Source organism: Puntigrus tetrazona, chromosome 17, assembly GCF_018831695.1.
Source record: "Puntigrus tetrazona isolate hp1 chromosome 17, ASM1883169v1, whole genome shotgun sequence".
Lineage (NCBI taxonomy): Eukaryota > Metazoa > Chordata > Actinopteri > Cypriniformes > Cyprinidae > Puntigrus > Puntigrus tetrazona.
In genome coordinates, this window is record NC_056715.1 from 18,484,519 (window position 1) to 18,502,381 (window position 17,863).

At 36.6% G+C, this 17,863-nt stretch overlaps 1 protein-coding gene across 1 annotated transcript in view; it reads left to right on the forward strand.

The window, feature by feature from the left end:
• Nucleotides 1-17,863, forward strand: part of myt1lb (myelin transcription factor 1-like, b) — a 94,474-nt gene that overhangs the window by 42,145 nt on the left and 34,466 nt on the right. The window contains 13 exon segments of the mRNA XM_043263264.1: nt 9,543-9,626; nt 9,628-9,847; nt 9,849-9,918; nt 9,921-9,958; nt 9,961-10,003; nt 14,163-14,370; nt 14,372-14,516; nt 14,519-14,600; nt 14,603-14,727; nt 14,730-14,798; nt 16,733-16,961; nt 16,964-17,014; nt 17,017-17,178. Coding sequence (XP_043119199.1) covers nt 9,543-9,626; nt 9,628-9,847; nt 9,849-9,918; nt 9,921-9,958; nt 9,961-10,003; nt 14,163-14,370; nt 14,372-14,516; nt 14,519-14,600; nt 14,603-14,727; nt 14,730-14,798; nt 16,733-16,961; nt 16,964-17,014; nt 17,017-17,178 — 1,526 coding nt within the window.

The following is a 17,863-nucleotide window of genomic DNA, read 5'->3' on the forward strand; positions in this document are numbered from 1 at the left end:
TGGGCGAGCGTTTTCTTAACAAACCAGATCCAATATCGTCTTTACATTTGCATCTTCTATGTATCCGTGACTCTGAATAACAGGACTGTCATCACATATTATAAATATCACTACTGTCTTTATGGCTCATCTGTATTATATAAACTCACATCGTAAACTGGCCAATGATGGATTGATCTCTCAACTGCCTGAATGCAAAGTAATTATGGGAACAGTAAATAGATTCTCGATATTACTTATATAGTGTGTGCTAATAGCTGGTGGCGAATAAGCAGAAACAAAACGAATTAGGAGCTGAATAATGTGCATGAGCTGAATGCTTTGCATAAATACTCTGTGCCAGTATTGATGTAAAACGGGCATGGATGTGAGAAATCAGGTTTCTTCTGCACAAGGCAGCAGCTTTCAGTGCAGATTGTATTAGTCAAAGTGTATATATATATATATATATATATATATATATATATATATATATATATATATATATATATATATATATATGTATCAGTGCTAATACTTGAACACCTCTATAGCAGTACTCACTATGCAAAAGAAATTTGGAGGAGAATGCAAAAAGCGAATCGTCATTTATTATTCTTGTTTTAGTACTTTATTTGCAGCTCTGCTCTATGTTCTGACTATAGTAGTGTATAATAACTATATGAATGCAAGCATTTAGTTGCCTTATATCTCTACATTTTCATGGTAAATAATAAAGCACTTTTTTAAAATTGTCCTTATTACAATTTTGTTACACACATTTAAAAGCAGGTAACACTTTATTTTAAGGTATCCCCATAATACCAGAGCAATTATCTAGTAGGCACTTAGTGTGCCATTGTGCTGCTAAAGTTATGGGACAGTTTGTACTTATAGGTGTAACTGTGTAGTAATAGGCTGCTATCGTTACATATTTATTGAACCAGTCGTACACAGCTACTCATATGTGCTTAAAAACATGTAATACCTTTCTAGTACGTTAGAATTACAAAATGCACAGACATACTTCTACATTAAATGAAGTGTATCAAGATTGCACTTAGGCTAATGAATTACAAGATTGTTACATAGTGTAGAATAACCTGTACATCTACATAATTAAACTGTAATCACAGGCTGTTTCTTGGTTGCAGTAAATTGCATTATATTTAATGTAAAGTGAGTAGCTGCCTAATAAGCACAGAATGAGTTGTATACTGTATATTGACCTAAAACAAACGTGCAGAACGAGGTAACACTTTGTTTTGAGGTGTGTAATGCGATTAATTAATTGAGTGCCTAATTGGGTACTTAGTAGTAGTACTTGCATGAGTAAAATGTACTTGTCATGTAACAAGATATGGAACAGACTGAGAAATTAAGGTTATATTGTGTAGAATATGGCTGAGAAACTACTGTTACACGGCAATATTACAAACGATACACTTTATTTGAAAATAGCTTATTTCTGTTACTTGTGTTATAAATACACTTGCATAATGTCTGCTACTGCGTATGTGACAATCATTTGGTTGCATAATGGCTGTCGTAACAGACTCTGTAACAAGTGTGTAACAGTAGCAGCCTATTACATCTACACTAACTGTTGTGCTGATCCATAACTTAGTTACATGTTGTTACATGTTGTTAAAATCATTTTGTTTTCATAAAGTACAACGGCTATTAAAGTGCTTACTGAGCAATTACTGTATTCTGGACACAAGAGATTTTCTTTCCACTGGGCAACTGTTTTGTGTAGTTTTAGCTAAAAATTTTTATTTATTTACTTTTATAAGTTTTGTCTATTATTTCTCTAAATAGTAGTGATAGTTTTGCATTTGAAGATTTAATATCAATTTAAATGAAAATGAAGTTTATTTTCTCTACCTGGAAATGACCTGGAAATAATCGTTGAAATTGATTCAGTTATTTTATTCAAGTGCAATTCTATGAGTTAGTTTGAGTTTTTTGTAATATCTCAGTGGATTTGACATGATTTTTTCTTTGGTTTTATGTAATGATATTACAACTGTACATGTTTTTAATTATTATTTATTTTTATTTTTTTGTTAACTGTAATAACCCTAGTTAGTGTACCCTTTTTTATGTGCCATTTTTATGGCCAATAGTGAATTGTTTATTGTAGATCATTCTTTTGAGTTCTTATTTAGTATGAGTGTTTGTTTTGTTATTTCCTCCTTTATTTACATGGTGTTGTTCTTTTTTCTTTCCTAGAAACAGATGCGGTCTTCTCATTCCATAGCTGCAGCTGAAACCAATCATTTGCCTTTTCTTGGTTTAGCGTGCTGAGGAGCTGAAGTAGCGTTTCCTCCTCATTTGGATTCTCTGCGACGGTCTGGGGGTTGTATCAATTCATACCTTGACCAGATGGCGCTCGCTAAGCGGTAGCACATGGCCAGGCTGGCAGGGCGGGATTCAGGTGGACAGGCCGGACAGGTTGCTTTAGGACCTTTCTAGCTCGCGGCGAAAGAAGAAATGAAGTGAAGGAGAGTAGGACTTCCAAATGAATGCTGGGAGCAAGTTGGACCCCTGACGAGCTGGCGCATCGTCGCCCAAGCCCTCCAGTCTTAGCACTCTATCAATAAGAGCTAGTCAAGCAGCACTGCCTGGTGAGTTCATTAATCACTCACAGCCCCTCCTGTGCTATCACAGCCCACCACTACAAACCACATTCCATATTTAATGAGCTTAATTTGATTGAATGACTGCATGGAAAACCAAATTGCATGGAGGAATCTACCAACAACCAGGCAGTGTGTGGCATCTAATCAAGTACATTGTCAGGCATATATAGCAGGCTCCACTTCACGATGCCCACATATGATGCCAGCTTTCGTGCCTTTCTGAATTGCGATGCTGTTTTTGTATTCGGGTTCATTTTGAACGCTAATTCCTATGTAGGCTTAAATTGAGATTAGGATGCATTACTTACGAATGAATTTCATGTAAAATTTCCATTCCTTGGATACCCAGAGTTTAAGCGTGAGCAAGCTAATAAACTTAAATACACAGTAACACGTAGAGTTTTATATCGATCATAAAATCCCATTTGTTTAGTGTTTAATATCGCTGCGTTTCATATGTTTATTGATCATGCTTTTTAACAGAATAAATGTTTCTAAACAGCCTTGAATAAATGCATTTTGAAAATTTGATTAATTAAATCAAACAGCTGCACCAAATAACCGATAATAAACAATATCGTTTTTATTTCGTTTCTTTTCATAGTAATGGTTATGTATAATGACAAGTATCATCAAATTATATGCGCATTCAGTCAAATCTTTTTATATATGACTTTTTATGATGTTTTAAATAAATTTCATATGCCTTTCAAAAACAAATCTTAAATTTAGGCCTAAATATTAGAGGGGATTATCTACCCAAGGGGTTCATCATTTGAAGAAAAGCTAATAATTATTTAAACCAAGACAAAAAAGAAATTTATATTGTATTTATGTTTGCCTGCATTCATATATGTTTGTAAAAAATATATATATATATATATAAAAAAAAATTTAAGTAAGTCTAAGTGAAGAAGATATTCATGCAAGATTTTGAGCTTACATATTTATTTTGTTGTTTTCTGTTATTGATAAGGCATAGTATATGTTATAATACAACATTCTGTTATTTTTATTTATCACCAATACACCTAAGCAACATATGTACCAGTTGCCTTGTTGACAATAAATCTCATATTTGCTGCTTTAACAATTAAGTTATGGAATTTGTGTTACTTAGTGATTAAACATCTCTCTGATTTAGTCAGAAGTTCATAAGATGAGTGGTGATTTATTTCCACTGCGCCTCTCGAGCACCTATATATATATATATATATATATATATATATATATATTTAATAATGTACATTATATTTAGTAACAGTAATCCCTCACGAATCAAATTTGAGGTAGTTAAACATAATAGTATCATTTGCTACAACTGAGTATAAATCTAGTTCAAAATAAGCAATTAATTTAAGTTTAAAGGCCAACTATTTGGTTTAGGCGCACTATACCATCTGCTTGCAGTCAAGTTTATTACTACAAGGCTTAAGCTGATTTGGTGTTCTTGCAGCCCAATGGGACTGCTTGTTCAACTGCTTGTTTGCAAATATTCTGGTTCAGTGTTTGCTGAAAGTGGATATTTCCCATAAGAGCACTCCCTCCACCTCCCCCAGCTCCACCTGTCTGGATCCGTTTTATGATGAGGTTTCTTCTACGCCTGTTAGTGCAGCAGCATCTTAGACGAGACACATTGCCTATATATTCATTAACATGCTAAATCTATGCAGAGCTATATTAATTATATACACCATCCCATGGGCGCCAGACAACACTATAAATCTGAGTGCGCTCACAATGCTTTTGGGGCCATGTGTACACTGATATATTACACCACACGAGATGATTCAGTGTGCAGGTGCAACTTTGTTTTCAAGAGCTGCTACCGATAAGAGACAGACAGATTTCCATTTTTGGAAAAACCTCTGTGGTCTTTATGCAGTTGCTAGTGTGAACAACCAGTGTTCTGCAGTTGAAGAAGGTAGAGCATGATAAAGACACCTTTAGATGCATTCAGCCAGGTTGGTTGCTGAAGAGCGTCTTTGACCTTCGTGGCCTTAACCATTCTCTGTAAGCTTTTTAATGCCATGGTAGAAACACGGATGTGAATGCTTTCGATATGAGAACACTCAAACTCTTTCTTTTTGGCTTTTTGTGTTGGAGTCATTTTGTACAGCAGAATTTTCTGTTTAGACCTGATGTGTACTTCTCTCTCACCTCTCTGCCTCTCTCCAGATCCTCCTGTATTCCAATCACTCCTGCTGGCTTATATTGTCTGCCTGCCAAGATGTAAATCCACTTGGATTTGAGCGAGATCACCATGGGCAGCCCGGCTTACTCTTGCCCGCTTCGGCGCATATAGATCGCGGTGTAGTGGCACAGCGAGAGATACTTTATACCAGCAGTCAGAACGAATACTGCCGCATTTCACGATGTCTTTCATTCGAGCGTCCTGTCTCCGTTCTCATCACATCAAACACGCGCTGAGATACGCATATAATGCCAGCGACCGACTAAAAGCATAGCTAGGCTGCTGTTGTAATTACTAAGGCGTGTGAATTTATGAGCGCTCGTTGTGAGTTTAGAGTCCTTCAGGTACAGTACTTGTATTAATATCAGCACCACTAGCTTTTCATGAAAAGAGACACCTGAGAAAACTTTGTAAAAATTTGTATATGTTTTATACAGATGTAAAAGCGTGTTGTAGTATAATCACGCATTGCACTCTTTCTTAGATTTCAAAAGAGCCTGCGTGCACACATTTTTAATGCGCTTATTTTCAGGTTGCTAGTTGCAATAAAGCAGCATTGCTTTCCTTTTTCTCACCCAGGACACATTAGGATCATTTACAGTACATTTATCTTACTAAGTTCACCTAAAAATTTAGATTCGGTTAGAGTCGTTAATCAAACTTTAATGAGTTAGATCTTAGTGTGAATTGCATGGCATTAAATCAAATTGTCGAAAATTCTAATATTTTTTCCTGGAATCAGATCTATATATGAATTCTGGATTGAAGGGGAGAATCCACTCTTTCTACCCAGAGATTCACACCCCTCTCTGAACATGTCTAAATACGTCACCCTTTTTAATAGGAATATGAATAGATAAAATACCAAGGAAAAGCTGATGGTGTTAAAATCAATGTATGTGATATTATAAGATCATGCTTTAATAGACTTTGCTCATTCTCTTGCAAAGAGCAACATATGCACTAGCCTTCATAGTTACCAAAGTAAACAGGATTGTTTAAGATTTCGGTGCAACATAGAAGATTGGTTTTGCAATAATAACCACCAACTGACTCGTTATGCCTTACATATTGAGCGTAGAGCGATGGGATTAGACTTGAGTCTAAAGCATTCCTGACAGTTGCGTAATGAGAAGCATCCTATCACTGTGATGCATCCAGCGTTGACTGCATTTGTTAGAAAATCGCGAATACCGTGCTGCCAGCATTTATTATAACTATGTCAGTTTAGTACTCAGACTGTTCGATTTTATCGCTACGAAGGCCGCATGTGCAGCAAGGGACTTCGTTCACCTCCATATATGACTGACACGAATGCGATAAGACAGACGGGTTATAACCGTTACGCACCACTAGCGCTCTCCACCTCCCACACCTTCCACTCTCTTGCTGTCTGCCTGACACGCTCCCACCAGGCCTGCGGGGAACAGCACACAGATTTATTTGGATGGCAGTCAGACAGGATGAAGTGGCATTTTAATGTGCTTTTTGCGCGATGTTTGGTCTAAGCACTATTGATCACGCAACTGCGGAGTCATCCCTGGAGGCTGCAGGTGCCACTCGTGACTCTGTCAGGCCTGGAATGAGTTGCGATTCGTGGTCTCCCAAATGAAATAGTGCCCTGTTGGGAAGGAGTCAGCCCAATAAACTCACATTCTTGGGGAGATAGGAACCTGCCAATCGGCTGCAGCGGCTGACAGATGGACACTGGTTAATTTGGGCTAGAAGCTAATGCTGTCTGTCGTTTGAGAAGGACTGGGTAAAATGTACCGCATCTTTCTGTGGTGGCGAGTCAAGCTGAGCGTTGTGGGATTGATGGCCCATACACTGGAAAGGCTTGTTAAATGGATGGATAGATGGGTGATTGATGATGGATGTATGGAAAGTTGGTTGAAAACATGGATGGAAGAAGACAGATGGATGAATGGATTTAAAAGATGAATGGATGGATGGATGGATGGGTGGATGGAGAAATAGAAAGATGACTGATGGATGGATGATGGATGGATGGATGGATGGATGGTTGAGTGGATGGATGGATAAATAGATGAACTGAGATGAATGTGATGGTTAGTTCGGATGGATGGGTTGGTGGATGGATGAGTGGATGGAGTGGGTGGTTGAGGTGGATGGATGGATGGATGGATAGATAGGTGGTTGAGTGGATGGATGGATGATAAAGATGAACAGATGTTTGATGGTTTAGTTGGTGGTTGAGTGGATGGATGGATGGATAGAAAAGATGACTGATGGATGGATGATGGATGGATGGATGGATGGGTGGTTGAGTGGATGGATGGATGAATAAATAGAAAGGCTATTTGATGGATACAATGGATGGATGGATGGATGGATAAACATATGGTGAGATGGATGATGGGTGAATACACTGATAGAGAAAGGATGGACAGATATATACTTTAGATAGGAAAATGGTTGAGACTGTCTGAAAAACAGGTAACACTTTAGTATAGGGACAAATTCTCACTGTTATCCCAAGTTCTTGTTAGCATGTCTATTAAGCGCTATTAAAATAATTAAAGCATTGCTTGCATTATTATTATTATATATTCTGCATGTCCATATTCCACATCCTAATCCTACCCATTACCTGAAACTAACAACTTAAATTAAAGTTTATTGAGGTCATAGTTAAGAGTTTACTCAACCCCAAAATTAAAAATTTTGTCATTAATCACCCTGATGTCATATAAAACTAATAAAAGCTTTGCGTGTCCACTGTTATTCAAACAAAGAAAAGTTATACAGCGAGAAGAAAAGAATCGAGGTAATCTTTTTACATCGCAGAAGTAGATATCTGCACTTTGTTGTTTCTGGTGAGAAGAATTCGATAAAGTGCATTAAACTTTTTTGTGTATTAGCGATGTTAATATGTAGTAAAATCCCATTAATTAACACAAATATTAAAGAAAACATTATTGAATGGAAAGCACAAATATATACTGGTTTGCATATGGGCTACATCTTCATTTGTATGTTAATCTATAATGGTTTGTGCTGTTTATTGGAAAAAATCCTCCACTTCAAGTTTTTTCAAATGTTTGTATATGATTTCTTTAAACTCAATTCTTCAAAATATCTTCTGTTGTTTCAGCACAAGAAAGGAAATCATACAGGTTTGGAACAATATTTTTAATTTTTGGGAGAAGTGTTCCTTTAAAGGCGGTGGGTTGTTTCTCACTCTCGCTGGCTCAAATGAAAAGAACTCATGTCTGCGGTCTGAACATTGGATCAATACACTGATTATTGGATGATAAAATCACCTGCCCGTGCTGCATGGGTGGATCTATAAAATATATATTTGCGAAGGTATAAAATACAATTAATCACCTCTTAATCTCACAGGTGCAGGTGGTGTGTGTGTGTGTGTGTGTACAGGACTGCTGAACTTACCAGGACATTGTGGATTTAATGGACAATGCAATCCTAACAGGACAGGACTGACAAACTATTGCATTATCGTCCAAATACTGCATTATCATCAGTATTATTTGACTGTTTTTATTATGCATTATGCGACCTTATTGCTACCTAATAGATATCATATTTATTTAATTTGTTTGTAGTTCTGCCATTTTTTGTGACTTTACCATCTTACACATTTTGCGTTTACACACTTTGCAAGTAGCGACAAAATAAAAATGCATGGACTATTAATACTGATGACGCTCTATCTTTGGGAATGTTACCTTGGGAATGTAATAGGTTACAGGTTAAATGTAACTTCTTGTATTTGATTACTTTTGGGTTATTTCATGCAGGCAGGAGTTAACCATTACAGTATTACTCAACACTGATTACCATCAGACTTTCTGAATCTTTTATCAATTCACTTGAGTTAAGATTATGCAAATGTAATTTTAAAGCCCAGCCACCACAAAATCAGACTTTAGCACCTATTTTTACTTTGCTGATCATTCTGAGGTTTAAAAATAGATTTAAAACCATAAGATATAGATAAGATATCATAATCAAACTATTGCATTTTAAGACACTGGAGACACTGGCCTCTAACAATGCCTTAGAAGAAGTTAACGTACAAAATAATAATAAAAATAGTAATGACAATAAAGCAATTATTAAATAAACATTCTCCTGAAACTCCTGAAACATCGATGCCTTTCCAGTCTGTCCTAAATGTAACAGATTACAATGATATTTATTTTGTAATTCAATTATGTAATTCCATTACACGTAACAACACTATAACATATAACAATTTTTACAGCATCCCATCAAGCCTAAGAACTGAAACTGGATTTCCATTTCCACACGCTCAACAGACTGGACCGGTCAACCAATCAGAGCAGACTGGAAAAGTGGAATTTAAACTAAAACAGAGCATTTAAATCAGGAGATGAAAAACAATGTTGCAGGATGAGGTCGTTTTTAGCTTTGAATTAAAAAAATGTTTGAACTGAGCATAATATGGGTGCTTTGAATGAATGTCTCATGGTCGTCGTCTTGTCATTCACTGCAAATTAAGTATGGCGTCTACCCTGGCGAAGGTCTATTGATTGTTCCACTTGTGCAACCCATAAATGATTTGGCATGCAGCCTGCTGTATTTGTCCCACTTCAGAAATCCTTCAGCCTGTGCGGAGTAGATGATGAAGCCTGGTCTGAGAGCAACGAACTGTACTAAAGCCCAGCAAATCGCATAAGCCAGCTTGTTAATTGCCTTTTCTTATCTCTCCATGTCAGTGTGTATGGCTGTCCCGTCGCCAAGAAGAGAAAACCTCTGGAGAGTCATGCCCTGGAGCCTGCAGCAAAGAGGAAGGTCTTTCTATGATGGTCGAAGAGAAGCGTCGATGGAGATATGCTACAAAACGCACAAAATACAGGAGGAGATGGATGAAAAAGAGGAGGAGGAGGAAGAGGAGGAGGTGGAGGAGGAGGAGGATGAAGAAGAAGATGACGATGAGGAAAAGGAAGATGAAGAGGAACCGGAGGAGGAATACACTGACAACGAGGACCAATATGAACAGGAAGAGGTGGAAGTGATTAATGGGAGAAGAGGAAGAGGTGGAGCAGGAAGAGGAGGAAGTGGTGGAGGAGGAGGAAGAGGAAGAAGATGTAGAAAGAGAGGGGAGGATGATGAAGAGGAGGATGAGGTGGAGGAGAGGAAGATGAGCAAGAGGATGAGGAACAAATTCAAGAAATAGGTGAGAGTCTTTCGGAATTTTGATTTATTATGCATTATTGGCTCTTATACACTGATAAAATATCTAAATTAACTGAATATTACAAATGATATTTAGTACTACTGAATCTATCTTAAATACATTCATTTGAACCAGTAAAACTCATTGAATATTGAATAAGTTAAATATGCTAAAAGTGCGATATAGTGAAAATATGGAGATCAAGGACCAACTCAACTTAATTCAGAAGCCCAAACCGAGCAAAAAAACCCCTAAACAAAAACATTTTGATGCATATTTTGATTTTTATATAAAAAAAGTCAACATTTAAATGAATCAGTGTTTATACCGCACTGTACAATCCAATAGTTTACCTTACTTAGATATAGTTAGTTGTTCTGCTTACTAGGTTTTTCTAAGTTACAGCTATGACATCAATAAAGCAGTGAGAGAGCAGCAATGCACTAATGTTGTTGCACAATATGTTGCATTCACTTGTTTCCCAAAGTCATCTTGAATGTTGAATTTTCAAGACAAATTAAAAATTTGAGAGAACATCACATAAGCTTTTTAAAATGATGTTGCGTTTCCATTTTTTTAAAAAACTCACCATTATAGTTATTAGCTTTCTATTTGCTTGGGCACTTGGAACTTTTTTTCATTTTCTACAGTGATGCAACATAAAATCAGATTTCAAGGGAGACAAGTAATAAATAGGTTACTTTTAGAAAGTAGCTTATATCATAATTAAATAATTTGTGGGGTTTTGTAGAGTGTGTGTGTGTGTGTGTGTGTGTGTTTAACCACCTTTCACAAGTCCAGTGTTTTTCATAAACACCTTGAGAAAAGCTAAGTGGATTAATATAATCCTTAAATAATTGAGGTCAAATGCCTTGAGTCACACGCAGAACTTCAACATTCAGCACGTGAATCACAATAATGCTAACAATTCAATTTCATTCGTTTTTATTAATTGCAGCAATAACCATTTTATTTGCTCTTTTTGTTGTGCAGTTATTGACAAAGGCAAATAAAGCGAATAAAATTGGCAAATAAAAACAGCAACTGTAAAACTAAGCAACTGCTTCATGCCATAATGCACTCTGGGAGTCAGTGAGTAGTTATACTAAGTCATGAGCAAACATAAAATAATGGATTAATTACTAGACTCTCAAGTAAAACTATACTAACTAAGCATTTGTCAGTACAAATATTATTCCTATGTAGGGTTGGATGGATATAAATATCAAAATAACAATATTTGACAGTAAAATTCAGACACCTGGAAGCATGAGCTGAATTGGATGTATGTACAATTATACTGTAAGGCCTTTTACTTGATAAAAGTGTAAACTATGACAGAACAAATGTAGTATACAACAGGATTAACAGTTAAGTTTTGATCATGTTAATCATTTACACCTTAGAAATTAGCATAGTAGGCTTCAAAGGTTAATCTGGCACCAGAATGTTTTTATTTTGGGTTTAGAAACAAAACCAGAGCTGAACGTGAAGTGAGCATTTCATCCTCCAGAGGGGTAGAGGAGGTAATTTGGCAGTTAGGCATATTTGGAAGAAGGTCACCGTAATTTGAGGTGCGGTTGGACGATTTTGCTGTGACCTTCAGTTCGGTCTCAGTATCAGGCTAAAAACAGCCATCTCAAAACAGAGGTGCTCGGTTCATCGACACTGAAGGTGAGCTGCCATGGAGTGCAGCGCTCTGGAAGGACAGATATCACCAACAGTCCGCTGGTAAAAGTCACAAACCTTTAAGAAACTCGTTTAGTTAAATATACACACTGTAAAGAAACGACGGTCATTTTAACTGTAAAAAACTGAAAATGTTACAGTAAAAATCTGTTAAATAGTTAATGGTACATTCCTGTCAAATTTATAGGGAAAAGTTGTAAACTGACATTCACTGCATTGCATTTCAAATTTTGTTTGAATTTGATGTTCGTTTGTTATTTTTTACTATGTTTCTTTTTCTGATCAGTTATGTTTCAATAGGGTTGTATGTTAGACTTAATATTGTTAAATGAATGTTTATTGCATATTTCAGTTCAATGAGTCTAGTGAGTTTAGTGTTTGTGTAAATGACACTGGGCACCTTCTGTATAAATTATTATTAAAGCTGCTTGTGATGGGCTTGGGTTCGGTATTTGTTGATTATCAATGTATTTCAAAGATACAAACAGATTTCAGAACTTTAATAGTTTTTGTATGTTAACATTATATCATATAATAAAATTACGGTATTTAACAGTAAATTTAATAAATTACCGTATTTTTACGGTGAAATTCAGTTGTTTTTTTACCGTAAATTTTATGGAATTTTTTTACAGTGTATTTTTCTATTTTTAATCTGAAAAATTGGTTCTCAACCCTTTAGAAATCCAATGTACCTCCTGAGATATAAATCCCAGACCTTAGGAATGATAAGGGTTAAAACAAAACCTTTATTGCTATTTACCATAAACATTTGCATATATTCAAGATTTTATTTTTTATTAATTAATAATAATATTTTAATTAATAATTGCAACAGAAAGAATAAAACTAAACCATATATGTGAAATACAAATATTATGTATACAAAAATGTGTATTTTTTATGCAGTATCTGCGGATGCACACCGTGCTGTGTGCGTTGTCATGGGAACATCAGCTGAAGATAATGAGAAATTATGTAAAAGTAAAATGATATATGTAGTACGCCAGCCATTGAAGCATCCATGTTGTCTGAATTGCAGGACCGCATTAATGCCTACCCATTTTTTCAGTATTCAGTGGGTCGATTCTGGTGGTCTGTGAATGTCTGCTAAATCAGGGAGTAGGCGTGAGATGTGTCTCAGACATGTCTCGTCCACTTCAGACAGCTCAGCCAGCCGCACATGGCAGGACAACGCTCTGCAATCAGACCTGACAGAGCCTTCTAGTCTAATTAACAATCAAACTCCCACATGTATTGGCATTAACCCTGTTTTCTTTGCTGTGTTTTCTTACCTAAGATATTGGCTTTGTCTCAAAACCTAGTGAGCTGACTGCCTGAGCAGTTTATCGACAGCGTGTTAATTGAATTAGAACCTTATAAGTAACTGATTTACGTTCTTCACAGGCACGGCATCATTAACAGGTAATAATGCCCTGCAGTTTGCACTTCAGTAACATTGTATTGTTAGCATGAAGCTAAGCTAATGACATAAGCACACTTAAATGCTGTGAAAGTAATGAGATGGAATCAATACGTATTTTTTTATATTGACACTTTTGAATCTGCGGGAAAAAAACATATCAGTTGAATGAAATTAACTTTTGGTGGCAAAGCAGCTCTTGAGAACAGTTTCATTATTCGACAAAATGTATTTCGGGCTCGATTCAGTTTGGTTTATTAACAGTGCGATGTTGCACAGTTAATCAATTATAAAACAAATAAAACTGTAAATCAGTTCTTCAGAAGACAATAGTTTCAGTTTAATGTTAATTCAACTCTGTTCAAATAATGAGTTTGAAATGCACTCAAAAAAACTTTGATGATAAGGTTTGACTTTTATTATTGCAAAGTAAACGTGAATTAAAATCTGTTTAAAATCAGATTACTCAAGTTAATTTAAGTTTGTTTGATTAGTGTAAAAGCTTTTTTATACTTAGTTTTGTGCCTTAAAATGGCATCTAGGTTAGAGTCATGTGACATAGACATTCAACTTTATCTCATTACAATAGTCAAATAATAAGGACTTAACACAAATACAGAATAATGTAAAATGGCAAAATGTTGTCTCATTACATTTCGTCATGAATTATTATTAGAATATGTAGAGTGCCAATAATTGTGTCCAACGTGTATTTGAGAAAAAACATTTCTTTCACAATGATATTTCCCCCCATTTTAAATTCTTATTATCTAATGGAAGTCTTTTAATGAAATAAAAGATCAAAAGGATTGTCAATGGAGATTAATCTTCACAGCCTTCTTTGAGCATATTTTCCAAGGGTGCCAATATTTTTGCCCATGACTGTATCTGAGCCTTGAGGTGCTCATGGCCGTTTTACAAGCATATCTCAGAGTCAAACAAGTGGTTGGGTATAGAATGAAACTTCGTTTTGGAGAACGCAGTTAAACCAAGAGTTATCTGCTGAGCTGCTACAGCTGGTATAGCTATGTTTGTTTGTCTTTACAGAGAGTGACCATACGAATTGCAGTCCCAGCAGAACAAGCCCTTCCATGGAGAAGGACAACAACAACAACGATGAGTACGACAACTACGACGAACTGGTGGCTAAATCCTTGCTTAACCTGGGCAAGATCGCAGAGGACGCCGCTTACCGGGCCATGACCGAGTCCGAGATGAACAGCAACTCCTCAAACAGTGCGGAAGAGGAGGAAGAAGGAGGAGGACGAGGAAAGCGAAGAAGACGAGGACGAAGATGAAGAAGATGAGGATGAGGAGGGCTCAAGGAAAGGTGAGCTGAGTCTAGATGTGAACAGTGATGTGGTAAGAGAGACTGTGGACTCTTTTAAAGCTCCTGGCGCGGAAGTCACGGAGTCACGCTCTCAGAAAACCTCCACGGAAAGCCGTTTCATGATGACGGGAGGCGAGAACACGGACTGCGATCTGAGCGGAAAGCGGATCCATGGGTAATGGACTCAGCAGTAACTGTGGTAAACCCACCGCTAATGGTCAGATGGCAGAGAAAAGTGACGAGGAAGTTTGTCTGAGCAGTTTGGAGTGTCTTCGCAACCAGTGCTTTGCTTTGACTTGGCACGCAAGCTAAGCGAGACCAAACCAGCCGAGCGGCTCATCAGTAACCAGCAGGTAGGGATTTGAATTATTCACATTAACCCAGATAACTGGGAATGTTCTCAGACCTTTGGGGACGTTCTGGCAAAGTTCTCTCAAAGTTGTGAATAAGCGTTCTTCCAGTAACATTAATAGAACGCTTATAAGTTCTAAAAATGTCCTTTATGTATCATCCAAGTGATGTTTATATATATATTTAGATGTTCCAACTACTTGAAACTAATTTTACCATAATGAGTTTTTCTTACATGCGCAAATAGCATTGTGTTACGGTTTCGATTGTGCCGACTCTTGTAGAGTTGCCATGTCCCCTTTTATAAGCGTCTTTAGGCTTATTGTTTAGACTGTTCTCGTAAAGTGAGCCACTGTATGGAGTTCATGAAGTGGTTAGCTGCGGCTTATGATTTTTTTTTTTTTTCCACAAAATACAGCATTTAACATTTTTAAGGTTTATTTTGGAGAGTGAGCGCGACTGTGAGAAAGTCCTGTATGCAAAATATGCAGACAAGTAAAGTATTGTGTACAGAACAGAACTTGATTGACACTCTGCGGTAACCCCAACAATATTCTGGCATATTCTTGCATGTTTGGTGTTTGCTATACTTGACCAAATTAATATTATATTGTGTTTTATTTACATTTGGAAGGCTGCTCAGCAGAGCGCTTTCTTTCAGTGTTGCCATGTCCACTTGTCTAAATCCAATGTCTTTGGCCTTGGGTCATATAGTGATCTAGTTTATGGAGTTGTTAAAGCAGACAGGCATGAATTGCATGTTTATTTCCAATATAAAGCATTTATTAGATTTGGGTTTTGTTGTTGTTGTTCTTCTTCTTCTTCTTCTTCTTCTTTTGATCTGGCAACACAAATGAGTCAAGACTCATACCTTATTCTACGTTTTCTTCTGCACAGAACAGAAGCACATCTCTGATGCATGTTTAAATACATCAGTATCAACAAGTTGTCAACTAGTTTGGTTCTGTATAAAAAATGGAGTTTTTGTAAATCTGGTTGCCAATACCTTCATTTTAACTTGTAATTTGGATATTGGAGTTGGGAATGACCAGTACACAAGTCATAAAACCAAGATGAGCGAATGCAGTTGATAGCCGTTTTGTGAACACATAACACATAAAAAGATGGATTTTGGATGGACTTATGTCCAAAGAAAGACAATAAAAAAACTTGTGTTGCTGGTCTGAGCCGCAATGTTGGATTCCAGGTTTGCTGGACTTCATCTAATTTGAGGAGGTGTCCCAGTAAAAGTTGAGAATTGGACTTTCTGACTTCTGAGTGCAAATGGAATGCACTGCTAGGTTGGTTATAGAATATGAATTTAGCTGCCGTGTATATGTGGGCTGTAAATACTTAACAGATTAAACAAATTGCTTTTATTAGCGCTGTCATAGGATGAATACTGTAAAGTGCATCTAAAATAAATGTTTTTGGTAACAGTTTAGAATAGGAAACACTCACTATAAACAATTTTCTGCTTATGAATAGTTAGCTGTAGATGTAAAGTTTAGGTACTGTGTAGGATTAGGGGATGAAGTAGGTGATGAAGAATAAAGCATTAATATGTGCTTAATTACTATTATTAAATGACTAGTTGTCTAGTAGTGTGCATGCTAATAAGCAACTAGTTTAGAGACCCTAAAATGAAATGTTACCATTTTACTTCACGTAATATATGATTGTGTATTTTGTGTATACTTATTTTGAATATATTTTGAAAATATTTTCTTATATGTATTTATATTTATATTCATATAAGTTATATCAAAATGCATTTACTAAATATATACATGCATGTGTTTGCATTTATATGCAAAATAAATGTACACAGTACACACACATATAATGCATAAACTTACAGACACAGACACAGCAGTATTAATTGGTAAAAGAATATTAAACCTAATTTTTAGTTAATTAAATGCATCTCTACCAGGAGATTCATCAGCTTTATCAAGAGGCCCAGCAGCAGCAGCAGCAGCAGCAGCATCAGAGTCCTGAGGAGTCCCGCATCCTCGAGAGGAACTACTCTGACATGGTCAACCTGATGAAGCTTGAGGAGCAGCTCAGCCCACGCTCCAAGACTTTCTCCAGCTGCGCCGCAGAGCACAAGGGCTTCCAGGACTGCGATGAAGACACCACCTCCGTCACGTCGGACCGCTCAGAGGCGTTTTCGACATGACCAAAGGCAACCTGTCGCTGCTGGAGAAGGCCATAGCGCTGAAACGGAGCGGACCAAAGCTTTGCGGGAAAAAATGGCTTCAGAAGCAGTCAGGAGAGATAGACTGCACTTGCATGAGGATGGTTTGAGGCACAGCTATGCGGAGGAGCGGAAGGCACGTCTGCACCACGATGGCCTAAAGAAGCCCTACTACCTTAAAGGTAACACACATCCAGCTCTTGAATTTATTCGGCTTAAGAGTTTGGGGCATCTTGCCTTCACTCTTCTGCTTTATTAAGACTAAAAATGTATAGCTCGGTATTCTTTCTAAAACGTAAAGATATTCAACATACAATATATCTGTATTTTGTATTTGCTCTTGCCCCCAAACCCATGAAAAAGACAAGATTTGCATAAAGTATCCAACAATAAAAATAATAGTTTGGTGCACTACTAAAGCAAGTTCTGTGAATTAGAATTAAAAGAATTAAAATGATTACTTTCCCTATACACTCCAAAACTTGATCAGAAGCAATATATATCACATATTTATGAATTGTCTGTACTGTGCAATGAATATTTGATTTACATCATCTATACAATATTTGATTTCATAAAAACATTGCTTATTCCTCTAATGTTTGCTTAGCTTTTCTTCACTATTCGTCTTGAAGAGTAAGGCTGTTGATCTTTTTGTCAACGGTTTGTCTCACGAACACCTCGAATATCAATAAATAAAATAAGCCACGCGCATCCAAACGATATTTAAGAGAATAGTACCATTTCGGTTTGTGACACGCTAAATTTCAGTCTTTTGAGATTGAATATGAATTCGTGTTTTGGGGCGTTCTGCTCCTTTAATAATAAAATGATATCGCGCCACTCCTCTAACGTCCCAGAGCAGAT